At 42.7% G+C, this 24,507-nt stretch overlaps 1 protein-coding gene across 1 annotated transcript in view; it reads left to right on the forward strand.

Moving 5' to 3' along the window:
* Positions 1-24,507, forward strand: part of EFNB3 (ephrin B3) — a 142,601-nt gene that overhangs the window by 100,726 nt on the left and 17,368 nt on the right. Inside the window, exons 3-4 of the mRNA XM_077470677.1 lie at positions 15,421-15,513; positions 20,300-20,398. Coding sequence (XP_077326803.1) covers positions 15,421-15,513; positions 20,300-20,398 — 192 coding nt within the window. The remainder of the gene's footprint in view (positions 1-15,420; positions 15,514-20,299; positions 20,399-24,507) is intronic.

Genomic DNA, 24,507 nt, shown 5'->3' on the forward strand with positions numbered 1-24,507 from the left:
ACTGAACGGCTGCATGTCCAAGCACCCTTCCCATTCTGACAGATTTCCCTACCCTCCCCCCACTCTTTTCACCACCATCCTCCTCCCAGCACCCTGCGCTAATTCTGGGTTCCTGGAATCCATCGTCCCTCCATTTTCTGCTCTCCCCCTCGGGGCACGCTTTCCTCCCCTCCGCCACTCAGCAGAAATAACGTGCTCTGACATTTAGGTCAAAGCGAGTAGGGAGGGAGGGGAGCCCGGCCTGGAGCGAGCGGCACAACCTTCCGAGACTGCGGCGTCCTCACCAGACTCGCTTACCTGCTGTTAATTAAAACATGGGTCAGAGGATTAGAAGAGGAATGAGATATTATAGAGCGCGTTGCCCGCGGCGGTCGCCTTGCCAGAAACGGTTATATATCTTCTCCCCCGCGACAGGGCAGATTATCCGGACGTCCTGGTCTCAGCAGAACTGGAGGATTAGAACCTCATCTATCCGCTCTCTTCTGGGACCGGATAGTCTTGACAGACAGAAAATATTTGTTTGCGTTTTCAGGAATGATTATGCCGCATTTAATCTGGCGCGCGTTACGCGGCCTACCCGCTAAGCCGCTGTAAATTGCAGCCTTGCTTTCTGCACCTGGCTGCCCGTTCGCTAAATACCGGCATTGATTTCTGATGAACCTGGGGGAAATGGGGGAGGTGTGTTCCCTGGTTCTGAACTCCGCCCTCTCCGCTCTCGGGTCGGGGGGGGGGGGGGGGTTGCGAGAGATTGCACAATGAAGAACCATGCGACGTGCCATCCACAAACATTAAAACATTATGAAAGGACTGCTTAGGGTCTTTTCGGGCAATTTATGTGTAGGGCAACCCATTCATTTCAGTGGGGTGCCCTATGTGTGGAAAGCACCCAAGAGAATTCTCTGAGGCACCATGCGTTGTGGCACATGCAAAAAGGGCATGCGGCAGTGGCAGTGGTAGTGTTCTCATCCCTGTAAACAGATTTATTCTGCTGGAGAGCTTGCTCTTTTGAAAAACAACAAATTTACTAGCTGGATCACCAGATCCAAAAAAGAAAGCCGAAAAAAAGAAAACTAATGCAGCTATCATAAGAATTGGTAAATGTTTGCTTTTGGATTTAATACCGCTGAACTCCAGGATAAACAAAAAGAGTCACGTGTATACTTCCTTGAATCGTGTGTGTATTTCTTCCAGATCTGTGTAGTGACCCAGTGTGAGACTTCCTGTAATACACACCAGTCACTGCTGCTCTTTCTCTTTGTGCAGGGTGACTGGTCTTATCTCCGCCCCCTCCTGTAATAAAGACCGGTCACTGCTGCTCTTTCTCTTTGTGCAGGGTGACTGGTCTTATCTCCGCCCCCTCCTGTAATAAAGACCGGTCACTGCTGCTCTCTCTCTTTGTGCAGGGTGACTGGTCTTGTCTCCGCCCCCTCCTGTAATACAGACCGGTCACTGCTGCTCTCTCTCCTTGTGCAGGGTGACTGGTCTTGTCTCCACCCCCTCCTGTAATAAAGACCACTCACTGCTGCTCTCTCTCCTTGTGCAGGGTGACTGGTTTTGTCTCCGCCCCCTCCTGTAGGGCCCCTCCCACTGCCCTGCTCTCTGTACAGGCTAGCTACAGCACAGTGATGATGTCACCACTACTTTTACCAAGTAATAACTGGATTTGCAAAAGCATTTGGTGCACGCCAAGTGGATTTATATCCTTTGTGGCTACTGAGGAATAAATGGAAATGAGAGTTTTTGTGCTGGGGGTGTAGCTTTAAGAGCGTCTTGACAGGCGATTTTCCACCTTTTTTCTTCCACCTTTTTTCTTCTGTCAGAGGCAGGCATGGAGACAAATAGATTCTGAGATACATTTAGCTTTAAAGGTTAATTGAGTTAAATTTGGGGTAAAGGTTGCTTAAGCAGATTTTGTGAGTTTGTTTCTTGCTTGTCGTACCAGATTAATTACATCTGGAGTGATCAAACGTAAGTGTAGCTGATATCTAGGCCTGGGTTGGCATTCACCTGCCTCCATTTAGGATTACCCAAAGCTCAGCAAATTGGTGGATATTATTGAAAATGAAGAGTTAAAATCAAGGCAGTCGGATCAGTTTTAATCGCTTGCAGCTCAGCATACGTATAGAAACATTCTGGGCAGGGAGTGGCTATACCAGGATTATGGCTGCGGCTGGTTACCAGCTTTAATGCAAAAGTCATTCAGCCGGCTGTAACTTTTACAGCAACTGGAAGACCACCCTGCCGCTGTAGCTGGACTCTCTCGTTCCACTGGGGAGCTCGGACCCACAGTAAGTGGTCGGGTCAGCTGTCCACAGAGGAGATGGAGGTACATCTGTAACCCATGTGATGAATGAAGCTGGAACCAATGTAGATTGAATCACTTCCGGTTTCAGAGCTGCCATTCCCTGGCCCTGTTACAGCCAGGGCAGCAGCTGATCAAACAAGATCTGTGTTTGATCAGCTGTCTTCGAGGGCAGGGGAGATGTCTTCATAAAGAGAACATTGCCCAAAGCTATCACGAAGGGGCTTGCTTAAATGAAAAAAGTCTAAAATAATAAAAGCTTGCTTGTTGCCTCCCATACTCGCCTCCGGGACCTCTCCAGAGCCTCTCCCATACTCTGGAACTCCCTGCCCCAGTATGTTTGGTCAGCCCCTACCCTGTCCATCTTTAGGCGATCCCTGAAAACTCACTTATTCAGGGAAGCCTATCCCACCTCCACCTAAGAACTGTACCCGAGTCACCTCCATCAGATCACCCCCACCTTTTGTACCACCTCCCCCTCCCTTTAGACTGTAAGGGCCACGAGCAAGGGCCTCCTGTTCCTACTGTATTGAACTGTATTGCAATTGTACTGTTCCCCCCTCTACATTGTTAAGCGCTGTGCAAACTGTTGGTGCTATATAAATCCTGTATATTAATAATAATAACATAAAAAAAATAATAAAAAAAAGTATAATTACCCCCATCCCCTGTGCTCACGTGCAACGTGCACGTAGGTCTGGCACACAAATGTAAATGGTGACTGGACCACACATGTAAGGTATCGCCACAAACGTCAGAGTGAGAGCAATCATTCTAAGGCTGGAGCTCACAACTAAAGTGATTATAAATGATCCCATTTCACTTCCAGACCAAGGCCTTTTCTGGCACTTTTTGTGCCCATGTGAACAACCAGTATTTTTTGCAAGAAAATTATATAGAACCCCCAAACATTTTATATAAATATATATATATATATATATATATATATATATATATATGTATATATATATATATATATATAATTTTATTTTTATTTTTAAATCAGTGGCCCTAGAAAATAACTTGGTGGGTTTTGCAATTGTTGTCACACGGTTGGCACAACGGTTTTTGAAACCAAATTTTTGGGAAAAATACATGTATCGCCCTGGGGTTTCGTCAGGGAGCTCCTCACCAAATTCCTTGTCAGGAGTAGCTACTGTAGTTGATTGCTAGAGATCCACTGATTTCTCCCTAAGTTTGGCCTGGTTGTACTTTTTCTCTTCTACCACCAGCTGCCCGGGCACTTGGAGGTATTAGGTTGAGAAGGACAACTCAAGGTCAGGTTACGTGTATATGGGGTATCTCAGCCAATTGGCGGGGGTTTTCTTGAACCCCTTTGGCCTGCTGGGAGAACCTATATATTCGGGTGATGTCAGTTAATCTATGTTCTGTGCCACCCAGACCATCTGGGTGGATGTGTGTTGTCAGAGATTGGGCCTATTCCAGGGGCATTTGGCTGCCAGGCTGTGTGAGGGCCTATCCAGAAATAAGAGGGCAGTGCAGGGCTGGGATTGCGGCTTGCAGTCCAACCAGAAGTGCTGGTTTTACTGGTCTGAGAACCTGTCATGGTCGGAGGTAGAAGGGAAGCTGTCGCCACTAAGGGACCAATCACCTATACCGGGGACCACAGTGAGTAACTGACACAAGTACCGGAGCAGTATTCTCACCGAACGGGTACGGTGGAGAATCAGAAAACTTCAGGAGGTGATCAAATCAGGGACCCAACCAGTGGAGGTGATGCTTTCAGAGCAGCCTTGTGTGTCAAGCTAGGGACTGAGCCGGTCAGCAGGGGTGAAGCTTGAAGGTATCCGAAGTAACAAGCTAGTGACCCAGCAGGGAAGCGTGGGTGACGCTTGAGGGAGATACCAACCACAAAAGCCCTGAGGAGCTCATGGAATTCAGAGACAGTGAATCAAAGAGTCCAGTGAGAGACTAGGAGCTCAAGGGGGTGAAAAACTAGAAGTAGAATTTGTAGTAGAGCTGAGAGAACTTTTACGTTTGAATTAGGAACTGTTAAGTACTGTTGCCATAGGAGACAGCAATCCTGCGCATGCAGAAGTGGCACCTTGCTGGGTCCTTTCCCTGCACGGCTGTCCTCCTATTGAAGTCTCGGAGTCTGTCAATTGAGTTTTCAACTATCTAAGGGTGTCCTAACACTAACCCTCTTTGCACTAAAATATATAAAAAGGACTGTCAAAAGAAATAAAACCTCTTTTGCATCCAAGAAGTGTCTAGCGCCCAATAACTCTTACCGCCTTTGCACCCACTATGCCTCAAAACCCACTACAAATTGAAAGATGTCAGCTATCTGTAAAGATGTTAAGTAAATACTGGTAGATACCAAACATGTCACAAGGGGGACAAACAACGTACATTTTACGATCCATAGGCAATGCTTTCAAAGCCTTTACAAGTTACCACTTTAGATGTACAGAAGAGGTCTAGTGCTGCCCATGATCTGACGCTCGTGGTGATACCTGACATGTGTGTGGGACTGACGTATGCATTCGCCCTTGCACGTTAGCATGGGGGAGCCAGTGCACTTTCATTTTTATTTTTTTTTCTTTAAAAAATATGTTTTCCCTTTTTATTGCTGTCACAGGGAATGTAAACATCCTTGAGACAGCAATAGGCATGTGGCAGGCACTCTTTATAGAGGAATCAGGGGTCTATAAGACCCCAAATGCCTCCTCTGCCCTTTAAAGCATTCAAAACACCAAGAGAGACCGGGCAAGCCACAGAAGTTAGCCGCTAGGATTGCATTTACAAGAGAGCCAACTGCTGGTTCTAAAAAATAGTCCTACTGCAGGCATCATCCCAGTATAACCAGGGCTGTCTTTAATACTAATTGGACCCTGGGCAAACATTTTCCTGGGCCCCCACCCCAAGCAATTTCGCTCTCCATCCTAACATCCCAATAAACAAGCATGCACATAGACTTATCTAAAAAAATTAAATAATGTAAACATAAAGATTTGGTTCACACTCACTGATTGCTCCAGGCTCACTGATTGGTTGTTAGAGGTTACTGCACATCCTTACCACTCACTGATTGGTTGCTAGAGGTTACTGCACATCATTACCGCTCCCCGTAATGCTGTTCCTTCAGAGCGCATGCGCCTATGACATCACCAGCTGCATCTAAAGTAAATATCTCCTTAACGGTGCATGTTTAGGAGATATTTAATGTACCTATAGGCAGTGGCAGCTGGTGCTATACTTTTTTTGGGGGCGGCAAACAAACCACCCAGGTCCGCACTCACCGCTCCATGGTCTCCCCGCACTCACCCCTCTATGGCACAGCTCTCCTGCAGTCATGGCTCCACCATCCCTCCGCACTCACCCCTCATCCAGGAGAGCTAATTTCGGCATTCATGGACGATGCGAAGGTGAGTCAATCCTTTGAGGGATTTTTTTGGGCACAGGTATCAATCATGGACTTTTGCAGCAGTAAGTCAGAGTGGAGGGAGCTTACAAAACAAAGGATTGTTGGGTTTTTCAAGGCCATAAGAAGAAATAAACAGCTTGATAACTATGTCACCTACCAGCATCTGCGGGGGAAGCTTGATAGGCTTGTGTCGAATAACGGAGATCCGAGGATGATCTCTGAGGTTAAACTCTTGCTCAGGGAGTGTCAATATGATAGGCATCCCTCTTTGGTTCTGGAAAGGGATTATGGGAAATATCACTCAACCGACCCTTACCAGAATTGCAAACAAGGCAGAGAAGTAATTTGTAGGCCTGGTTGACAGTACAGGTTCCTTGACGAAGTCTACATCAGGGAACCTGGAAACTGCCAGGTCATATGCTGACCTCCTGGGCAGGAGGGAGGTTGATCAGGCAGGCATATCAAGTTTTCTGGATTCTATTCCAGGACTGGGAAATGGCAGTTATCTTGCGAGTTTGACAGAGGACATCACAGCAGATGAGGTGGTTAAGGCTATTGATAAGCTTGCCATTAAGAAGTCGCCTGGGCCAGATGGATTGACAGCCGAGTTTTATAAGCACTGTAAGGTTACTCTGGCCCCATATATTTCGTGGAGGTTTTTAATGGCTGTCTGAGAGAGGGTTCGCGCTCTCCCTCCATGCGACAATCTGCATTGATTCTTCTGTCAGAGGGTAAGAATTTTTCGAGAATTGAGTATTGGCGGCCCATTAGCCTTCTCAATGTTGATTGGAAGATACTGGCAAAAATAATTTTCTGGCCTTTATTGTCTGTAGCGGGCAATCTACTTTCCAGCCATCAGCACTGTTCGTTTCAGGGTAGAATCACTTTTTCAGCGGTGTTAACTGTCTGGGAGGCTTTGCATTGATGTAGGGCTGCAGGCTGGAGAAAGTACGTGCTGGCATTGGATCAGGCTAAAGCTTTTGATGAGGTCAATAATGAGTACCTATGGCTGCTTCTTGGCATGTATGGCCTGGAGGGGGGCTTTATCGATTGGCTGAAAACCTTGTACAGAGGGGCTGAAAACTTCATGCTTGTGAATGGTTGGATTGGACAGCCCTTTGAGCTTGGCTCGGGTGTGTGTGAGGGGTGTCCTTTGAGTCCTCTGCTATACGCGTTTGCAATTGATCCCTTCATCCAGAGGTCAGAGAGTGGACCGTTGTGCGGAGTGCCTTTGGGCATTCCTGGTGAGCCTTCTCTGAGGGTGCTGATGATGTGTCAGTTTTCATCTCTGGAACAGAGGAGGCGGAGGATTTGGTCTCGGTGATGGAACGGTATGCTGAGGCATCTGGCTCATAGATCAATCACGATAAAAGTGACGTTTTCTGGATGGGTGAGGAAGGCGACGGCTTCGAGCTTCCGGACGTCTTCCCTGAGCTCCAACAGGAAATAAAAGTTTTAGGCATCAAATTTGGTCCCGCGATTATGGCCTTGCAAATTGGGAAAGCGGGCTACAAGATGCTGATGCCAAGGTTGCCACCTGGAAGGATTGGAAACTCTTTTACAGATTGACCTTACCTGATCCCGGTATTTCTGTATATCAGCTTTGTCTGTGTTTTCCCAGTATCTCTCTATTCGAGAATATACAGCTGTTTCTTCCAACTGTTATGGGGGAACAAGCTGAATCTCGTTTAGATGTCTGTAACCTACCTTCCCAGGTGGATGGGTGGTCTAGGTATGGTCAACCCAGTGTTTTTTTTTACTCTGATGTTTTTGAAACATAATTTTGCTAACATTCTGGCAGAGAAACCACCAGGGTGGGTTGGTATTTTTAAGTCCTGGTTTAGGCCTTTTCTGCAAAGCTGGGAGAATGGTGTGTCAGTGAAAAGCCTGAGGGTCCGACATGGTGAGCTCCTGGCTTATGTTGCCCCGTGCCTGAAAATGCTTTGGCAGTGGAGAGTGACAGCAGAGGAAATTAAGTCTCTTCCTAGGAAGGACCTGGAGAGGAGGGTTGTTGAATCTGTCTTTAGCAAGCCACTGGCCTTGAGGGATTGCCCAGGCCCTGTTATGAGGGAGGGTCTGCTCAATCTAGAGAGAATCCCTTTTAAAGTTTCAGGATTTGCCCTGGCGTAGAGTCATTGTCCATTGTAGACTCTATGTAAAGGACAACCTGAAGCATCGCTTTGAGCAGAACCGTGGTTGTCCAAGAGTGGAATGCGGTGGGGTGGAGGAGACAATGGACCACTTCTTGCTTCAGTGCCCCCTTAATATAGAAGTCTACAAGCGGGTGGGTGGGGCTCCCTTTCCTTTCCCGCTTGAGTTATGCAGAGTGGTCGTATGGGGCCTTTGAGACACATCGGGATTTTGATTGTGAGACACTTTTTCTAGTTAGCTTAGGCTGTTTCTTCACGCGAAATGCACGGTGTCAGGTTTCCATTCGGAAAAAAGTCCTTCCTGTCGAGGTGGTGGTGCACGACATTCTGGGTGAGGTTGGGAAGATTTGAGGTCTTGAAGAGGACAGGTGGGGGCCTGGACAAAGGCATGGAGAAATTTCAGGTTTCCATAGCTGCTGTTTGTCTGTCTTTGGGTGTGGGGCTTTCTTTCTGTCCTGTCACGTCCCCTAGATTTTTATATAAGATTATATTTTTGAAAAGGCCTGCATGCATGGGTTCAATGTGGAATGGTTTATTAGCCTGAGGGGGTGTTTAGGTGGAGGTTATGGCTTTGTTTAGTTTAGTATATTTAGTTTTCTTTATGTTTTTGCTATGCTGATGTAAGCTATTTTTGTTTATATATTTTCATTTATTTTGTATATATGTAAATATGTTTTTATTATGTTTGTAAGATTTTTAATAAACAAAAATGTAAACTCTCCCCATCACACACACTATTATTATTATATATTTACATAGCTCTGACATATACCACAGTGCAGTACAGAGAACACTGAGCCAGTCACATCAGTCTCTGCACCGGAGGAGCTTACAATATCCCAACACAGTCATACACTATTATTACTGTACATTAATATAGCTCTGACATATTCCAAAGTGTTGTACAGAAAACAGCTCTATGGGGGACCCTGAAATAAGTATTGTCCTAAAGAAAGTCTGTTCAGTGGCCATCATTCTAGATTCTTCAATTTATTTTTATTTGTTTTACTGGTGTCTTTTTAATTTGCTGGCGTTGTCAGAGGGCCAAACATGGCCCCCGGCTCAGTGGTAGCGGCATTGGCAGTTCACCACACAAGACGATTTCTAACCTCCAGAAACGTGTAATACGTCTGCGCTGGGTGACTTTGTCCTCTTTTCCTCTCTCATTATATCTATGTCTGAGCTTCCTCCCAACCTCCACCCTTCCCACCCCTGTCCCCAGCAGGCATATCATCCAACGCCCCTCCGTCTCGCCTGCGTCCCGCTCTCCTGCCCCCTGATTGGCTGCAGTCTCTCCCTTCCGTGACAAGGGATGGTACTGACCATGATTCAATAGAACAGGACCCAAGATGGCTGTCACAGTCTGTTAACAAGTGGCCTCATTTAGTGTGCAGGGAATAACCAGGGCTGCAAGTCTGCAGAGCTGCAACTAGATACAGTATATTTGTATACATGGGTATAATAATACCAAGTATACACCGATAATGATCACACTGCTCTGTATAATAATACCGAGTATACTCCGATATTGATCACCCCACTCTGTATAATAATAACGACTATACTCCAATAATGATCACACCACACTGTATAATAATACAGAGTATACTCCGATAATGATCACACTGCTCTGTATAATAATACCAAGTATACTCCGATAATGATCACACCACACTGCATAATAATACAGAGTATACTCCGATAATGATCACACCACACTGCATAATAATACAGAGTATACTCCGATAATGATCACACTGCTCTGTATAATAATAATACCAAGTATACTACAATAATGATCACACCGCACTGTATAATAATACCAAGTATACCTGATAATGATCACACCGCTCTGTATAATAATACCGAGTATACTCCAATAATGATCACACCGTACTATATAATAATACAGAGTATACTCCGATAATGATCACACCGCACTGTATAATAATACCGAGTATACTCCGATAATGATCACCCCGCTCTGTATAATAATACCGAGTATACTCCGATAATGATCACACCGCACTGTATAATAATACCGAGTATACTCCGATAATGATCACACCGCACTGTATAATAATACCATGTTTACTCCGATAATGATCGCACTGTATAATAATACCGAGTATACTCCGATAATGATCACACCACACTGTATAATAATACCAAGCATACTCCGATAATGATCACCCCGCACTGTATAATAATACCGAGTATACTCCGATAATGATCACACCGCACTGTATAATAATACCAAGTATACTCCGATAATGATCACACTGCTCTGTATAATAATAATACCAAGTATACTACAATAATGATCACACCGCACTGTATAATAATACCAAGTATACCTGATAATGATCACACCGCTCTGTATAATAATACCGAGTATACTCCAATAATGATCACACCGCACTGTATAATAATACAGAGTATACTCCGATAATGATCACACCGCACTGTATAATAATACCGAGTATACTCCGATAATGATCACCCCGCTCTGTATAATAATACCGAGTATACTCCGATAATGATCACACCGCACTGTATAATAATACCGAGTATACTCCGATAATGATCACACCGCACTGTATAATAATACCGAGCATACTCCGATAATGATCACCCCGCACTGTATAATAATACCGAGTATACTCCGATAATGATCACACCACACTGTATAATAATACCAAGCATACTCCGATAATGATCACCCCGCACTGTATAATAATACCGAGTATACTCCGATAATGATCACACCGCACTGTATAATAATACCAAGTATACTCCGATAATGATCACACCGCACTGTATAATAATACCGAGTATACTCCGATAATGATCACACCGCACTGTATAATAATACCAAGTATACTCCGATAATGATCGCACTGTATAATAATACCAAGTATACTCCGATAATGATCACACCGGTCTGTATAATAATACAGAGTATACTCCGATAATGATCACACCGATCTGTATAATAATACCGAGTATACTCCGATAATGATCACAACGCTCTGTATAATAATACCGAGCAAATTCTCATAATGATCACACCACAATATATATTAATACAGAGTATACTCCGATAATGTTCAAACCGCACTGTATAATAATACCAAGTATACTCCGATAATGATCACACCGCACTGTATAATAATACCGAGTATACTCCGATAATGATCACACCGCACTGTATAATAATACCAAGTATACTCCGATAATGATCGCACTGTATAATAATACCAAGTATACTCCGATAATGATCACACCGGTCTGTATAATAATACAGAGTATACTCCGATAATGATCACACCGATCTGTATAATAATACCGAGTATACTCCGATAATGATCACAACGCTCTGTATAATAATACCGAGCAAATTCTCATAATGATCACACCACAATATATATTAATACAGAGTATACTCCGATAATGTTCAAACCGCACTGTATAATAATACCGAGTATACTCCGATAATGATCACACCACACTGTATAATAATACTGAATATACTTCAATAATGATCACACCACTCTGTATAATAATACTGAGTATACTCTGATAATAATCACACCGCAATATATAATAATACAGAGTATACTCCGATAATGTTCAAACTGCACTGTATAATAATACAGAGTTTACTCCGATAATGATCACATCGCTCTGTATAATAATACCAAGTATACTCCAATAATGATCACACCGCACTGTATAATAATACCGAGTATACTCCGATAATGATCACATCGCTCTGTATAATAATACTGAGTATACTCCGATACTGTGTAATATTACCAAGCGGGAAAAGTTGTCTGTACTGTTGGGAAGAGAGGGAATCTGTACTGAGGGGTGAGCTTTGGGTATGTGCTGATGCAGGGGGCTGTTTTGAGGGTGTTTCTGAGAGGGGTGCATTAGAGCTGGGGGGTGGTAATCTGTACAGGGGGATGACTGGGGTTGTTGGGGCGAATTTTACATTGTATGCTATACAGCGGCCTTTGCCTTATGTACTCCTGTCCCCTGTACTCGGTATGGTAACCACTCCTTAACCCTGCACTCTGTGTGTTATGTGCTGCTGACCCCTGCACTTTGTGCCATACATACTCCTGACCCTTGTAATCTACATTCTGCATGCCTGAGCCCTGCGATCTGTGTTATGCACTCCTGAGCTGTGTATGTTACGCACTCCTGAGCCTACACACTGTGTGTTATGCATTTCTGTCCCCTGCACTCTGTATGTTATGCACTTGTAGACTGTGAAATGTGTGAGCTACACACTCCTGAACCTTGCATTTTGTGTGTTATATACCTTTTGGACCTGCATTTTGTACATTATGTGCTGCTGAGCTCTGCGTTGTGTGTTGTGTACTAATAAGCCCTGCACTCTGTGCGTTATGTACTCTTGCCCCTGGACTCTGTGCATAACACATTCTGTTGCTTTGCACCCTGCATATTATGCTCCTGAGCCTTGCACTCTAAGTTATTCACTCCTGCCCTCTGCATCTGTATTTTGCAATTGCCCTCCTGCCTTCTTGCGCTCTGTGTTACACAATCTAGAGCATTGCATTCTATGCACAGCTTGCAGCTTAACAGCCGGGTGCCTACTGCGCACGTGAGAGCGGCTCTGCGCACTGTGAATGGTGTGGCTATCTTCTGTCATGTGTCCCAGAAGACTTCAGGAGGGATAGGGAAAGGAGAACTTCCGCTTCAGATCGCCTAGGCGGTCAGAGCAAAATGTGGGAGCGGGTACCTGTCAAAATCGGGTACCCGCTCCCCCCTCGAAAGTGGCATTTCACAAACAGGAACAGGAGAGGAGGCCTTAAAGCAGAACTTTAAGCACTTTTGAGCCTTTCACTCTGTATGTTATACAGTCCTGTCTATTGCACTCTGTATGTTACACATCCTTGTCCCCTGCAATCTGTACGTTAGGCACTCTTGTTTATTGCATGTATTTTGCACACTTCTGAACCCTACACTCTGATTCCTGCATTTTGTGTGTTATGCACTCCTGAGCCCTGCATTCTGTGTGTTGTGCACGCCTGAGCCCTGCATTCTGTGTGTTGTGCACTCCTGAGCCCTGCATTCGGTGTCTTGTGCACTCCTGAGCCCTGCATTCTGTGTGTTGTGCGCTCCTGAGCCCTGCATTCTGTGTGTTGTGCACTCCCGAGCCCTGAATTCTGTGTGTTGTGCACTCCTGGAGCCCTGAATTCTGTGTGTTGTGCACTCCTGAGCCCTGCATTCTGTGTGTTATGCAGTCATGAGGCCTGAATTCTGTGGATTACTGATCACTGCACTCTGTGCGTTATGTACTTCTGAACCCTGTACTTTGTAAATTATACACTTTTGAACCCTGCACTCCTGTGTCTTGTGTTCTGTATATTATGGACTGTGACATATTGTATGCCATGTATACAGTAGGCTAATTTTTTTTTCACCATGCTCCTTTAGCAATGTTAGCACAATTTGGTTACACCTACAATTTGGCAAAACACTCTACCTAATTCTTCTTTTCTGGGTGCCCAGAGATGCCACAGGTCTTTTACAAACCTAGCAACACCCCGATATTTACACACACTGTATGATAATGCAGAGTATACACCACTAATGATCATACCATACTGTGCAATAATAATACTGAGTATACTCCCATATTGATCACACCCCACTTTATAACAATTGAAAAAAAATTATATATACAGTGCTTTCGGAATGTATTCATAGCGCTTTACTTTTTCCACATTTTGTTATGTTACAGCCTTATTCCAAAATAAAGTAAATTAATTATTTTCCTCAAAATTCTACAAGCAATCCCCCATAATGACAACGTGAAAGAAGTTTGTTTAAAATCTTTGCAAATGTATTAAAAATAAAAAATGTAATAAATCCCATATACATAAGTATTCACAGCCTTTGCTCAGTACTTTGTTGAAGTACGTTTGGCACCGATTACAGCCTCGAGTCTTTTTGAGTATGATGTTACAAGCTTGGTACACTTATTTTTGGGCAGTTCCTGCCATTTTTCTTTGCAGGACCACTCAAGCTCTATCAGGTTGTATGGGGAGCGTCGGCGCACAGCCATTTTTAGATCTGTCCAGAAATGTTCACTTGAGTTCAAGTCTGGGCTCTGACTGGGCCACTCAAGGACGTTCAGAGTTGTCCCATAGCCACTCCATTGTTATCTTGGCTGTGTACGTAGGGTCGTTGACCTGTTCAAAGATGAGCGCTCTGGAGCAGGTTTTCATCAAGGATGTGTCTGTACATTTCTACATTCATCTTTCCCTCCATCCTGACTAGTCTCCCAGTTTCTGCCGCTGAAAAACATCCCCACAGCATGATGCTGCCACCACCATGCTTTACTGTAGGGATGTTATTGGCCAGGTGATGAACAGTGCCTGGTTTCCTCCAAATATGACACTTGCCATTCAGGCCAAAGAGTTCAATCTTTGTTTTGTGAAACCAGAGAATTTTTTTTCTCATGGTCTGAGAGTTCTTCAGGTGCCTTTTTGGCAAAAACTCCAGGTGGGCTGTCATGTGCCTTTTACTGAGAAGTGGCTTCCTCCTGGCCACTCTACCATACAGGCCTGATTATTGGAGTGCTGCAGAGATGGTGGTTCTTCTGGAAGGTTCTCCACTCTCCACAGAGAAACGCTGAAGCTCTGTCAGAGTGACCATCCAGTTCTTGGTCACCTCCCTGACTTCGGCCCTTCTCCCCCGATCGCCTCAGTTTGGCTGGGCAGCCCGCTCTAGGAGGAGTCTTTCTGTACCCTTCTCCAGATCTGTGCCTCAACACAATCCTGTCTCGGAGGTCTACAGACAATTCCTTGGACTTCATGGCTTGGTTTGTGCTCTGGCATGCACTGTTAACTGTGGGACCTTATATAGACAGGTGTGACCCTTTCCAAATCACGTCCAATCAACTGAATGTACCACAGGCAAACTCCAATCAAGTTGTAGAAACATCTCAAGGATGATCAGTGCAAACAGGTGGCACCTAAGCTCAATTTTGAGTGTCATGGCAATGGCTGTAAATATACTCATGCACATGTGTTTTTTTTTTTTGTTTTTTTTTTTATATTTTTAATACATTTTCAAAGATTCCAAACTTCTTTCACGTTGTCATTATGGGGTATTGTTTGTAGAATTTTGAGATAATGAATTTAATTCATTTTGGAATAAGGCTGTAACATAACAAAATGTGGAAAAAGTGAAGCGATGTGAATACTTTCCGGATGCACTGTATATGTGTGTATATATATACACTGTGTGTATGTGTGTGTGTATATATATATATATATATATATATATATATATATATGTATATATATATATATATATATATATATATATATATGTATATATACACATATATATATGTATATATACACACACACACACATACACACACACTCACACACACACACACACAGTGTATATATATATATATATATATATATATATATATATATATATATATATATATATATATATATATAGTGTATATAAAATAATATTCTTTTATAGCAATCTATTTAATTGACATTGACTTTTTATATTTTCAGCCACGTCGGATAGTACTCTGGAGGGGCTGGAAAATCTCAGTGGGGGTGTCTGTAAGACCAAAGGAATGAAGGTCACTTTAAAGGTTGGACAGAGTAAGTATTGAACAGCTGGCATCTCCAGGCAATACGCTGAGGCTGGGAAAACCATTGTACTGTATGGGGCGTGTGAGGGATTAAAGAGGGACAGACTTAAAGGGATGGCGATACACTATAGAGAAGAGAAGGGAGCACTTTAGTTGACAGATATCCAGAAATAGCGGGAGGGAGAAGTGACAAGAGATAATGGAGACAATTATTTTCCCTGGCTTTTTGATTACTGCACTTTGTTGATGTGTATTGTAAGTGGTAATCTCAGAATGTATTCCTTCCTTACATACTCATCTGTCTGCTGTGGGTGGAAGCCGGTCCGTGGAGGAATAATGGCTCTGCTGGTACACTCTGAATCTATGCCCTAGCTTTCAAGTAAATGTCAGACCAAAAAAATATATATATACTGTACATCTCTGCAAAAACATTTCCCCATGTATTAAACCTTTATAGAGCCAGCAAATAGAGAAAAATACCTGTTGAAATGCCAAAAAATGCACTCAAGTCCTACGTCCTGTTGTGGGCTGACAACATGGATTGAGTGGTGTCAGCCCTGCCCAGTTGTCTTTTCTAACTACTCAAACAGTCCTCCTATCCTGTTCTCCATAACATAGACACTAATTATTCTATACTCCAAGATAAGAACTGGGAAGGCAAATATATACAAAATGGGGAACACCGCAAAGCAGGGGAACACTGGAGGTGCAGGGAGCAGATGGGAAGGGGGAAACAAAACTGAGACCAGAAATTAGGGGGAGCAGGTACAGGGAAGAAGGATACATGAACAGGACAGCAAAAAGGGCAGGAGTAGGGACAGGATAACAGCTAGCAGTTTCTGGCTGCAAGCAAAACATGGGAGTGAGAGGCACTTAGTAGGGGAGGACCTAAATACTCTCCCAGCAGCCAGCTTTAGGTCTGCTGGCTGCTGGGAGACACCTGTTGGTGGAGACTGGAATTACAACCCTCCGCCCAGGAACCCACAGGGCCACCAGTAGGTGATCAAGGTCCTGACAGGACCAGTCTAGCAGTGTTGAGGAGCAGAGGTTCAGGTAAGTATATCTACTAGATCAAAATGGACAATTAACCCTTGCAGTGCGGCAGCAGACAGTTTCCAGAGCTAGGCTTTATATCCACCCGCCACAGTTTACTGTATAGTCACCTTTTCTTTACAAGAGAGATTTGTTTGCCACCAGAAGCGAGGTGTAAGCTCCTAGTCAGAGTTTACACAAAGCTGAATACTTTCTCCCCACCCCCATGTGACAGCACTGGGTGCCTAAGGGACCAGTTGCCCATCAGGACAGGGGGGAAGCGAATGAGTCAATTGCTTCTCTATTGGCTAGCTCAGCTTGTTTCCATCAAGAAAAGTAAGTACAAACTGCCACAGGTCAACCTGAAAGCAAACCTAGAGTCACTTTTAAACCTTTTTCACATTGACACTCTCAAACCTGCATTTATACATATTTAGAGGACATTTCCAAGCACATATAAACGCATTTAATTATTTTTCTATATTACCATTTACACTGTGCATTTTCTTGTGTGCAGTCAGTTTAACTGTGCTTAGAGAAAATAGAATTCTGTGTGCCCAGGATCCATTTAGACACTCTAAATGCTTCTAAACTCACTTTAAAGCAGGAACATCTAAAAGTAAAAAGTGATCTGGGAGGCATAAAAGTTGTGTATACTTGCCAGGTAACTTCACCTACATTTAGAAAAGCTAACCACAGTAGTGCCACTGTGAATGTGGTCTTAACGTCAAATACACCTAAGCACAACCTTTACCCTCACCCTAAGCTCTTAAAATGAGATGGACCCTCAAACCATAGCCTTACGGCTAACCTAACTTCTACCTGGCCTTTAGCTTTGACCCAACCCTTAAACCTTGCTCTAAATCTAGAGGTTCCCCTAAACCTAACACTTAGGTTGTAGCCAATAACCTAGCTATAAGTTTTAACCTAACCCCTAAACCGGACCTTCAACTGTAACCTAATTCCTAAACCCAACCCATGATATGGACTTCAAAAACTTAACCAAGGAGTCAAAACTAACCTCCAAATCTCACCTCATGTAACTTTGATCTTTGATATTTTTAAAACTATCCCTTCATCTAAGTTGGATCCCAAGAACCTGACTCTCAAATTTTTATCCTTTAAACTTGACCAAGTCTTAAAGCTGATCCTTAATCTAAAGGTACCTATAAATCTTACCCTTAAAATGAGTTGTACCCTAAAACTTAATCCTTAAACCTAACCTAACCCACAAACCTGATCTTTAAACTTTAACTAACTCTTAAACCCAACCCTTCAAAAGAACCTAAACTTTAACCTTAGAAGGAGGTGGACCAAAAAACCCAAGTCTACCGTCTAATCTAACCATTCAACCTGACCTTTAACCTTGGCCAAAAGCTTAAAAAATATTCTTAATCTAAAGATACCATTAAACCTAAACCTTAACATGAGGTTCACATATATGTGAATTAGATGCAGGTTTCCCCGCATCCAATTTGCATGACAGGTGAATGTGACCAGCTCTCAGTGGAGAAGGTTCATACAGGTCCAGGGTGGCCACGAAGCGGGTTTGGAAAAGGGTCTTGTGTGAGTTTAGGTCCGGTTCAGATGCGAATTCAGTTTGGGAGTATATAGATAATATAGAGTTTCCGAGCCGACATACAATGACCGCGATTCGCTGGAACGAGCCGACTAGGCCGCAGTACAATGATGGCGGCCGGTCGGCAAGTGGTTAAAGTATTTACCTGTACTTTGTTAAGTTAGGGAAATACTAATTGTTACCTATAAATCTTTATATTTAATTTGGTTTTTACTTTTATACTTGTATAGATTTTCAATTAGTCAGAGGCAGTAAACAAGCAAGCAGGCAGTGCTGGCCTTTGCAAACCTTATGTCACCAAACCACCTGATATTTCATTCTTATTTGCAAAATACATATTTTATGTAGTAAAAGTAGGTAATAAAAAATTATCCAGAAGATCATTTTGGAAACCTGGAAACATTAAAAACAAAATAAAAATAAAATAAAAATTTAGTTTCACATTATGATGATTCTTTAATAATAAAACATTTTGCCGGTACTTGGTGTTACATTAAAATGAGGCCATGCTTTCCAGACATGAACGTTTGGCAGCAAATCTGTCACTTTGGTAGGGCTAAGCAATTCAAATATAAACTTTTACCAATATCTCTGCTATGTCAGAAATATCTTGGGGCTCTGTGGATGGAATTTGGAGGCCTCATTCTCTTTAAACACCAATAAAATTTCCTGTGACCATTCTCTGTTATTAATCTTTTCAGTTCTCTGGAAATGGCTGTAATGTAGTCCACTTGACGAATTCAGGCAAAAATTCAGACCTGAATCCCACCTGAACCAGTGAACAGACACGCCCCGGACCCCAGGCATGGATCCGTGGCCACACATATGTGAACCCAGCCTAACTTAACTCCTAAACCTGACCTTTATGCTTTATTTAACTCTTAATTCAGAGCCTTAATCCAAAGACTCCATAAAAACCAACATATAGTGTATAATAAACCGTTAAACCGCTATCTTCTGAGTTTTGTGTCCAAGCTGCTGCCCTGCTGCATGGGTTTGCTCGCTTGTCACGTGTGCCAATCACAGAATGCCTTGCATTGACTGAAAAAATGTGTCTGTTTTTTTTAATTAAAGGGTCAATAACAATGTACCTGCCCAAAGCAATACAAAAATACAGGATAACTCATAGTTGTGAAGCCAGCCTTAAAACAGAACTGCTGCAATACTCCCCTGCTTTGCAATTCTGTGCTTGCAGTACTTCTTTCTGCCAGTAGATGTCCTCAGCCCTCTGAGTTAAATAATGGGCAGCATCATTCAATCCACTTCCTCTGAGCCCAGCTGGCCATATGCCGATCCCCAGCCTGTAAATGGACAGTAAATAGAAAATCAGCCACATCTGTCACTCTGCTTATTCCTCCTATCCGCATGCTTCTTCTAAGCACACACTGATTGTGCTGCTTGCTCTGTTTCACCCTCTCACACTCTGAGCTCCGCTTTACATGAGCAGCTGGGGCAAGGTCACATTCAGACACACTGCTTGCATTTAAAAATATATTGAAGAATGTAGACACACTGCTTGCATTTAAAAATATGTTGAAGAATGTATAAACCATTACAGAGCTGCATTCATTTGTGTCTTTTATACAGTGTTACAAAACTCACAACAGTAAAATCAGTCTGTATATGCAGTAAAGCATGTTTGTTATACTCACTGTGGAGCCTAAGTGGTCAATCCTCTGCATTGTGTAAAATGGCTGTTTGATTCTGTCTTCTCTGATCCTCCCCTTCTTCTACAGTCCCCAAACAATTTCCTGGTAGTACAGAGACTTGGAAACACTCTGCACATGCTCAGTTTGGTGTGTATTGCTAGAGTGTTTTTTTTGTTTGGTAGAGTAGATGTGATAGGCACAGGGCCAATCAGACAGAGGGTCAGGGGCCCTGCAGCCTCATAGGACAGTCAGAGGAGAATGAAAACTCCTCCTACAAGCTTTAACCAGACACTGTTAGGAGTCACAAGATCGCTATATACTGCTGATGAAAAAAAAGGTATTTAGCAGTTTATATTTACTAATTGCATTTCCATCTTCTGTGTACTGTGGGAGACCAGATGTAGTGAGTGCAGGCTCCTGGGTTTAGTAACACTTTAAGGCCAGAAATTCCTTTATTTTTGCCTTCTCAAATAAGTGCCTATATCTCCTTTGCAGCTGCTGCTAACCTGTCTCTATAAACTCCTCCCCCCTCGCAGGTCCAGGTGGAGGGACTCACCCACGGAGGCCTTCAGTTAGAGATAAAGATTCAAGTCTTTCTCCATCCGCACCAAACCCGGACTCCCCTAATTTTGCAGGTATGTAAAATAGGATGTATAATGACTTTTGATGTTGCTAGTCCTGGAAGTTGTTTAACCACTGAAGGACTGGAAGGATTTAACCCCTTAATGACCAGGCCATTTTTTGCAATTCGGCACTGCGTCGCTTTAACTGACAATTGCGCGGTCGTGCGACGTTGTACCCAAACAAAATTGATGTACTTTTTCCCCCCACAAATAGAGCTTTCTTTTAGTGGTATTTGATCACCTCTGAGGATTTTATAAACAAAAACAGAGCAACAATTTTGAAAAAAAAAAACAATATTTTTTACTTTTTGCTATAATAAATATTCCCCAAAAAATATCTAAAAAACAAATTTCTTCATCAGTTTAGGCCAATATATATATTCTTCTACATGTCTTTGGTTAAAAAAATTCGCAATAAGCGTATATTGATTGGTTTGCGCAAAAGTTATAGCGTCTACATAATAGGGAATAGATTTATGGCAATTTTTTTATTTTATTATAAGTAATGGCGGTGATCTGCGATTTTTAGTGGGACTGCGACATTGCGGTGGAGGGATCAGCCACCTAACTGACATTTTTGACACCTTTTTTGAGAACAAGTGACATCATTACAGTGATCAGTGTTAAAAATATGCACTGACGTTGTACTAATGACACTGGCAGGGAAGGAGTTAACATCAGGGGCGATCGAGGGATTAAATGTGTTCCTTGCAGGTGTTTTCTAACTGTATGGGTGGGGTATGGGCTGCCTGGGGAAACACACAGATCCGTCTTCCTACCACCTGATATTTCATTCTTATTTGCAAAATACATATTTTATGTAGTAAAAGTAGGTAATAAAAAATTATCCGGAAGATCATTTTGGAAACCTGTAAACATTAAAAACAAAATAAAAATAAAATAAAAGTTTAGTTTCACATTATGATGATTCTTTAATAATAAAACATTTTGCGGGTACTTGGTGTTACATTAAAATGAGGCCATGCTTTCCAGACATGAACGTTTGGCAGCAAATCACTTTGGTAGGGCTAAGCAGTTCATCAATATAAACGTTTACCAATATCTCTGCTATGTCAGAAATATCTTGGGGCTCTGTGGATGGAATTTGGAGGGCTCATTCTCTTTAAACACCAATAAAATTTCCTGTGACCATTCTCTGTTATTAATCTTTTCAGTCCTCTGAAAATGACTGTAATGTAGTCCACTTGACAAACAGGACTATCTTGGTCACACATGGGGCTCCATACTACTAAACTGTGGGCAACTGTTACAATACATGGGCAACAAACGGGCAATCATTACAGTACAAAGGCAATAAACGGTCAATCATTACAATACAAAGGCAATAAATGGGTAATCATTACAATACAAAGGCAACAAACGGGAAATCATTACAATACAAAGGCAACAAATGGGCAACTGTTATAGTACATAGACCGCAGGCAGGCAATAGTTACAATACACTAAGCAGTGAATAGCCAACTGTTTCAGTATGTGGGCAACAAACAGGTTGTCAATACAATACGTGGATAGCAAAGGGGCAACTTTTACAATAAATGGGCAATAGGTAAAATATACAGATGGGCAGTGGGCACCTGTTAGAATAGATGGACAACAAACAGGCAGTCACATTACATGAGCAGCAAAGGGGCAACTATTACAACACATAGGAAACAAACAAGCATTCATTATGACACACGGGCAGCAAATGGGTGACTGTTACAATACATGGACAAGTAATCATAGAGATCTCTATCATTAAGCCCCATGGGTGGGGTGAAACATGTCAGAGGAGTGTATTCAGGAGGACCTTAGGCTTAAGCTGTATCTTTACCTTTTTACATAGCTGAGCTTCGGTGTGCAGCATTTCCACCTTCTGTCTTCTGATTTGCTTCTGCTAGCCTATTTGAGCTTGTTTGTATGACAGCACCCATATTGTGCTGCCCACTGCAGAGGGAGGCCTTATAGTGCTTTGAGTGGCACTACAAGTTTTTTACATATGGGTTAAGCCCCATACACACTGTCAGATTTTCTGCTGATTTTTCCTTCAGATTTACCAAAATCATATAGCGCAAGGGCCTGCCTGATTGCATACAAATTGAAACTCCTAAGGTTTGACCTCATATTATATGGTTTTGGCAAATCTGAAGGAAAAATCAGCAGAAAATCTGATAGTGAGTATGGGGCTTAATAAATGGTTATAATATACATGCAGCCAACGGGAAACTGTTACAACACATGGGCAACAAACGTGCAGTCATTACAATACACAGGCAGAAAATGGGAAACTGTCACAATACATGGGCAACAAATGGGTGATTGTTAATATATGCACAGGCAGATGACGAGCAACTGTTACCTTATATGGGCAACTGTTACATCACATGGGAAATAAACGGACAGTCATTACAATACACAGGCAGCAAATGGGCAACGGTTACAACTCATGGGCAAAAAATGTTCAGTCATTATAATACATGAGCAGCAAATGGGAAAATATTACAATAGATGGGCAGTGTGTGTGTGTGTGTGTGTGTGTGTGTGTATATATATATATATATATATATATATATATATATATATATATATATATATATATATATATATATATCGAGCAAGAGAGTGAGAGAGAGAGACACACAGGCAAAAAAAGAGTAACTGTTACAATATATAGGCAACAAACGGCAACTGTAAAAATATAAGGGCAGCAAATGGGCAACTGTCAGATTATTTGGGCAACAAGTGGGTAATTGTTACAATATTCAAGCAAGTAACAGGATAGAATTTCAATACACAGGCATTAACAGGTAATCATATACTATGTGGGCATCAAAAGGGCAACTGTTACATTATAAGCGTTACAAGCAGGAAACTATGACACTGCATAGGCATAATTATCCAGGGATTACATGAGCCCGTTTGCTTCCACTACCTCCCACCACCTCTACCTACCAGCATCTAGCTTCATATAGGGATGCCCTACCTCTAGCCACACAAATCCATTTAGTGGACAGAAGGATGTACTGAAGGAGGAGTGAGCACAGCCTATGTCTCTCTCCTCTTCTTAGTAACTGGAATAGTGACACTAATATCCCCACTGTAGTCAGCCAACTGGCAGCTAAGCTGAAAGAAACCTCTGCCATCCCAGAGACCCAGTCATCAATAGGCATAGCCTGAGTCAAACTGGGCCAAATATGGAGAGTTCTAAGCCATGTCAACTAACTAGCAGCCAAGCTGGTGGAAATTTCTTGCAGCCCAGAGCCCCCAGTATTAAGAATGAATAGTCGGAGTCAAGCTGAGCCAAAGGTGGAGAGTTCCAAACTATGGTGATTGCAAACCTTAGAAAAAAATTATGTAAAATGGGTGAAGCCCCCACTACCATAATTTCTGGTTCCCACCCCCAAGTCTATGTCAGCCAGTTGTAAGCTGAACTGAAGGAAACTTCTGGCAGCCCAGAGCTCAAGTATACAAAATGAATAGCTGGAGCCAAGCCAGGACAAATCTGGAGAGTTCCAAACTATGGTGGCTGGACTCATTAAAAAATGTATGTAAAAAGGGTTACGTCAACAGTACCATCAATTTTTATAACAACCCCCAAAGATCAAGTCTATGTCAGCTCAATAGCGGCCGAGATGGTGGAAACTCTGGACAGCTCAGAGCCCCAGTATTGAATAGTTGGAGTCAAGCTGGGCCAAATCTAAAGAGTTCCAAACTATGGTGGCTGGAGTCATTGAAAAATTCATGTAAAAAGGGTTAAGTCACCACTACCATAAATTCGGGTTCCCACCCACCAAGACCAAGTCTACGTCAGCGAGTTGTAAGCTGAACTGGGGGAACTCCTGAAAGCCTAGAGCCCCAGTATTCAAAATGAATAGCCAGAGTCAAGCCAGGCCAAATCTGGAGAGTTCCAAAGTATTGTGGCTGGAGTCATTGAAAAAATTATGTAAAAAAGGGTGAAAAAAACCACTACCATAAATTCTTCTAACCACCCCCCCCCCCAAGTCTATAATTCCTTCTCACAAGAGCAGGCCTTAAACATGACACTTCCATAAAAGCCTGAAAACTTCCACACCAAAATAGCCAAGGTAATGCAGTAGTCCATGATGGTGGTTGAATATAGA

Source organism: Lithobates pipiens, unplaced genomic scaffold, assembly GCF_037356315.1.
Source record: "Lithobates pipiens isolate NorthernLeopardFrog02 unplaced genomic scaffold, aLitPip1_a1.2 Scaffold_8, whole genome shotgun sequence".
Lineage (NCBI taxonomy): Eukaryota > Metazoa > Chordata > Amphibia > Anura > Ranidae > Lithobates > Lithobates pipiens.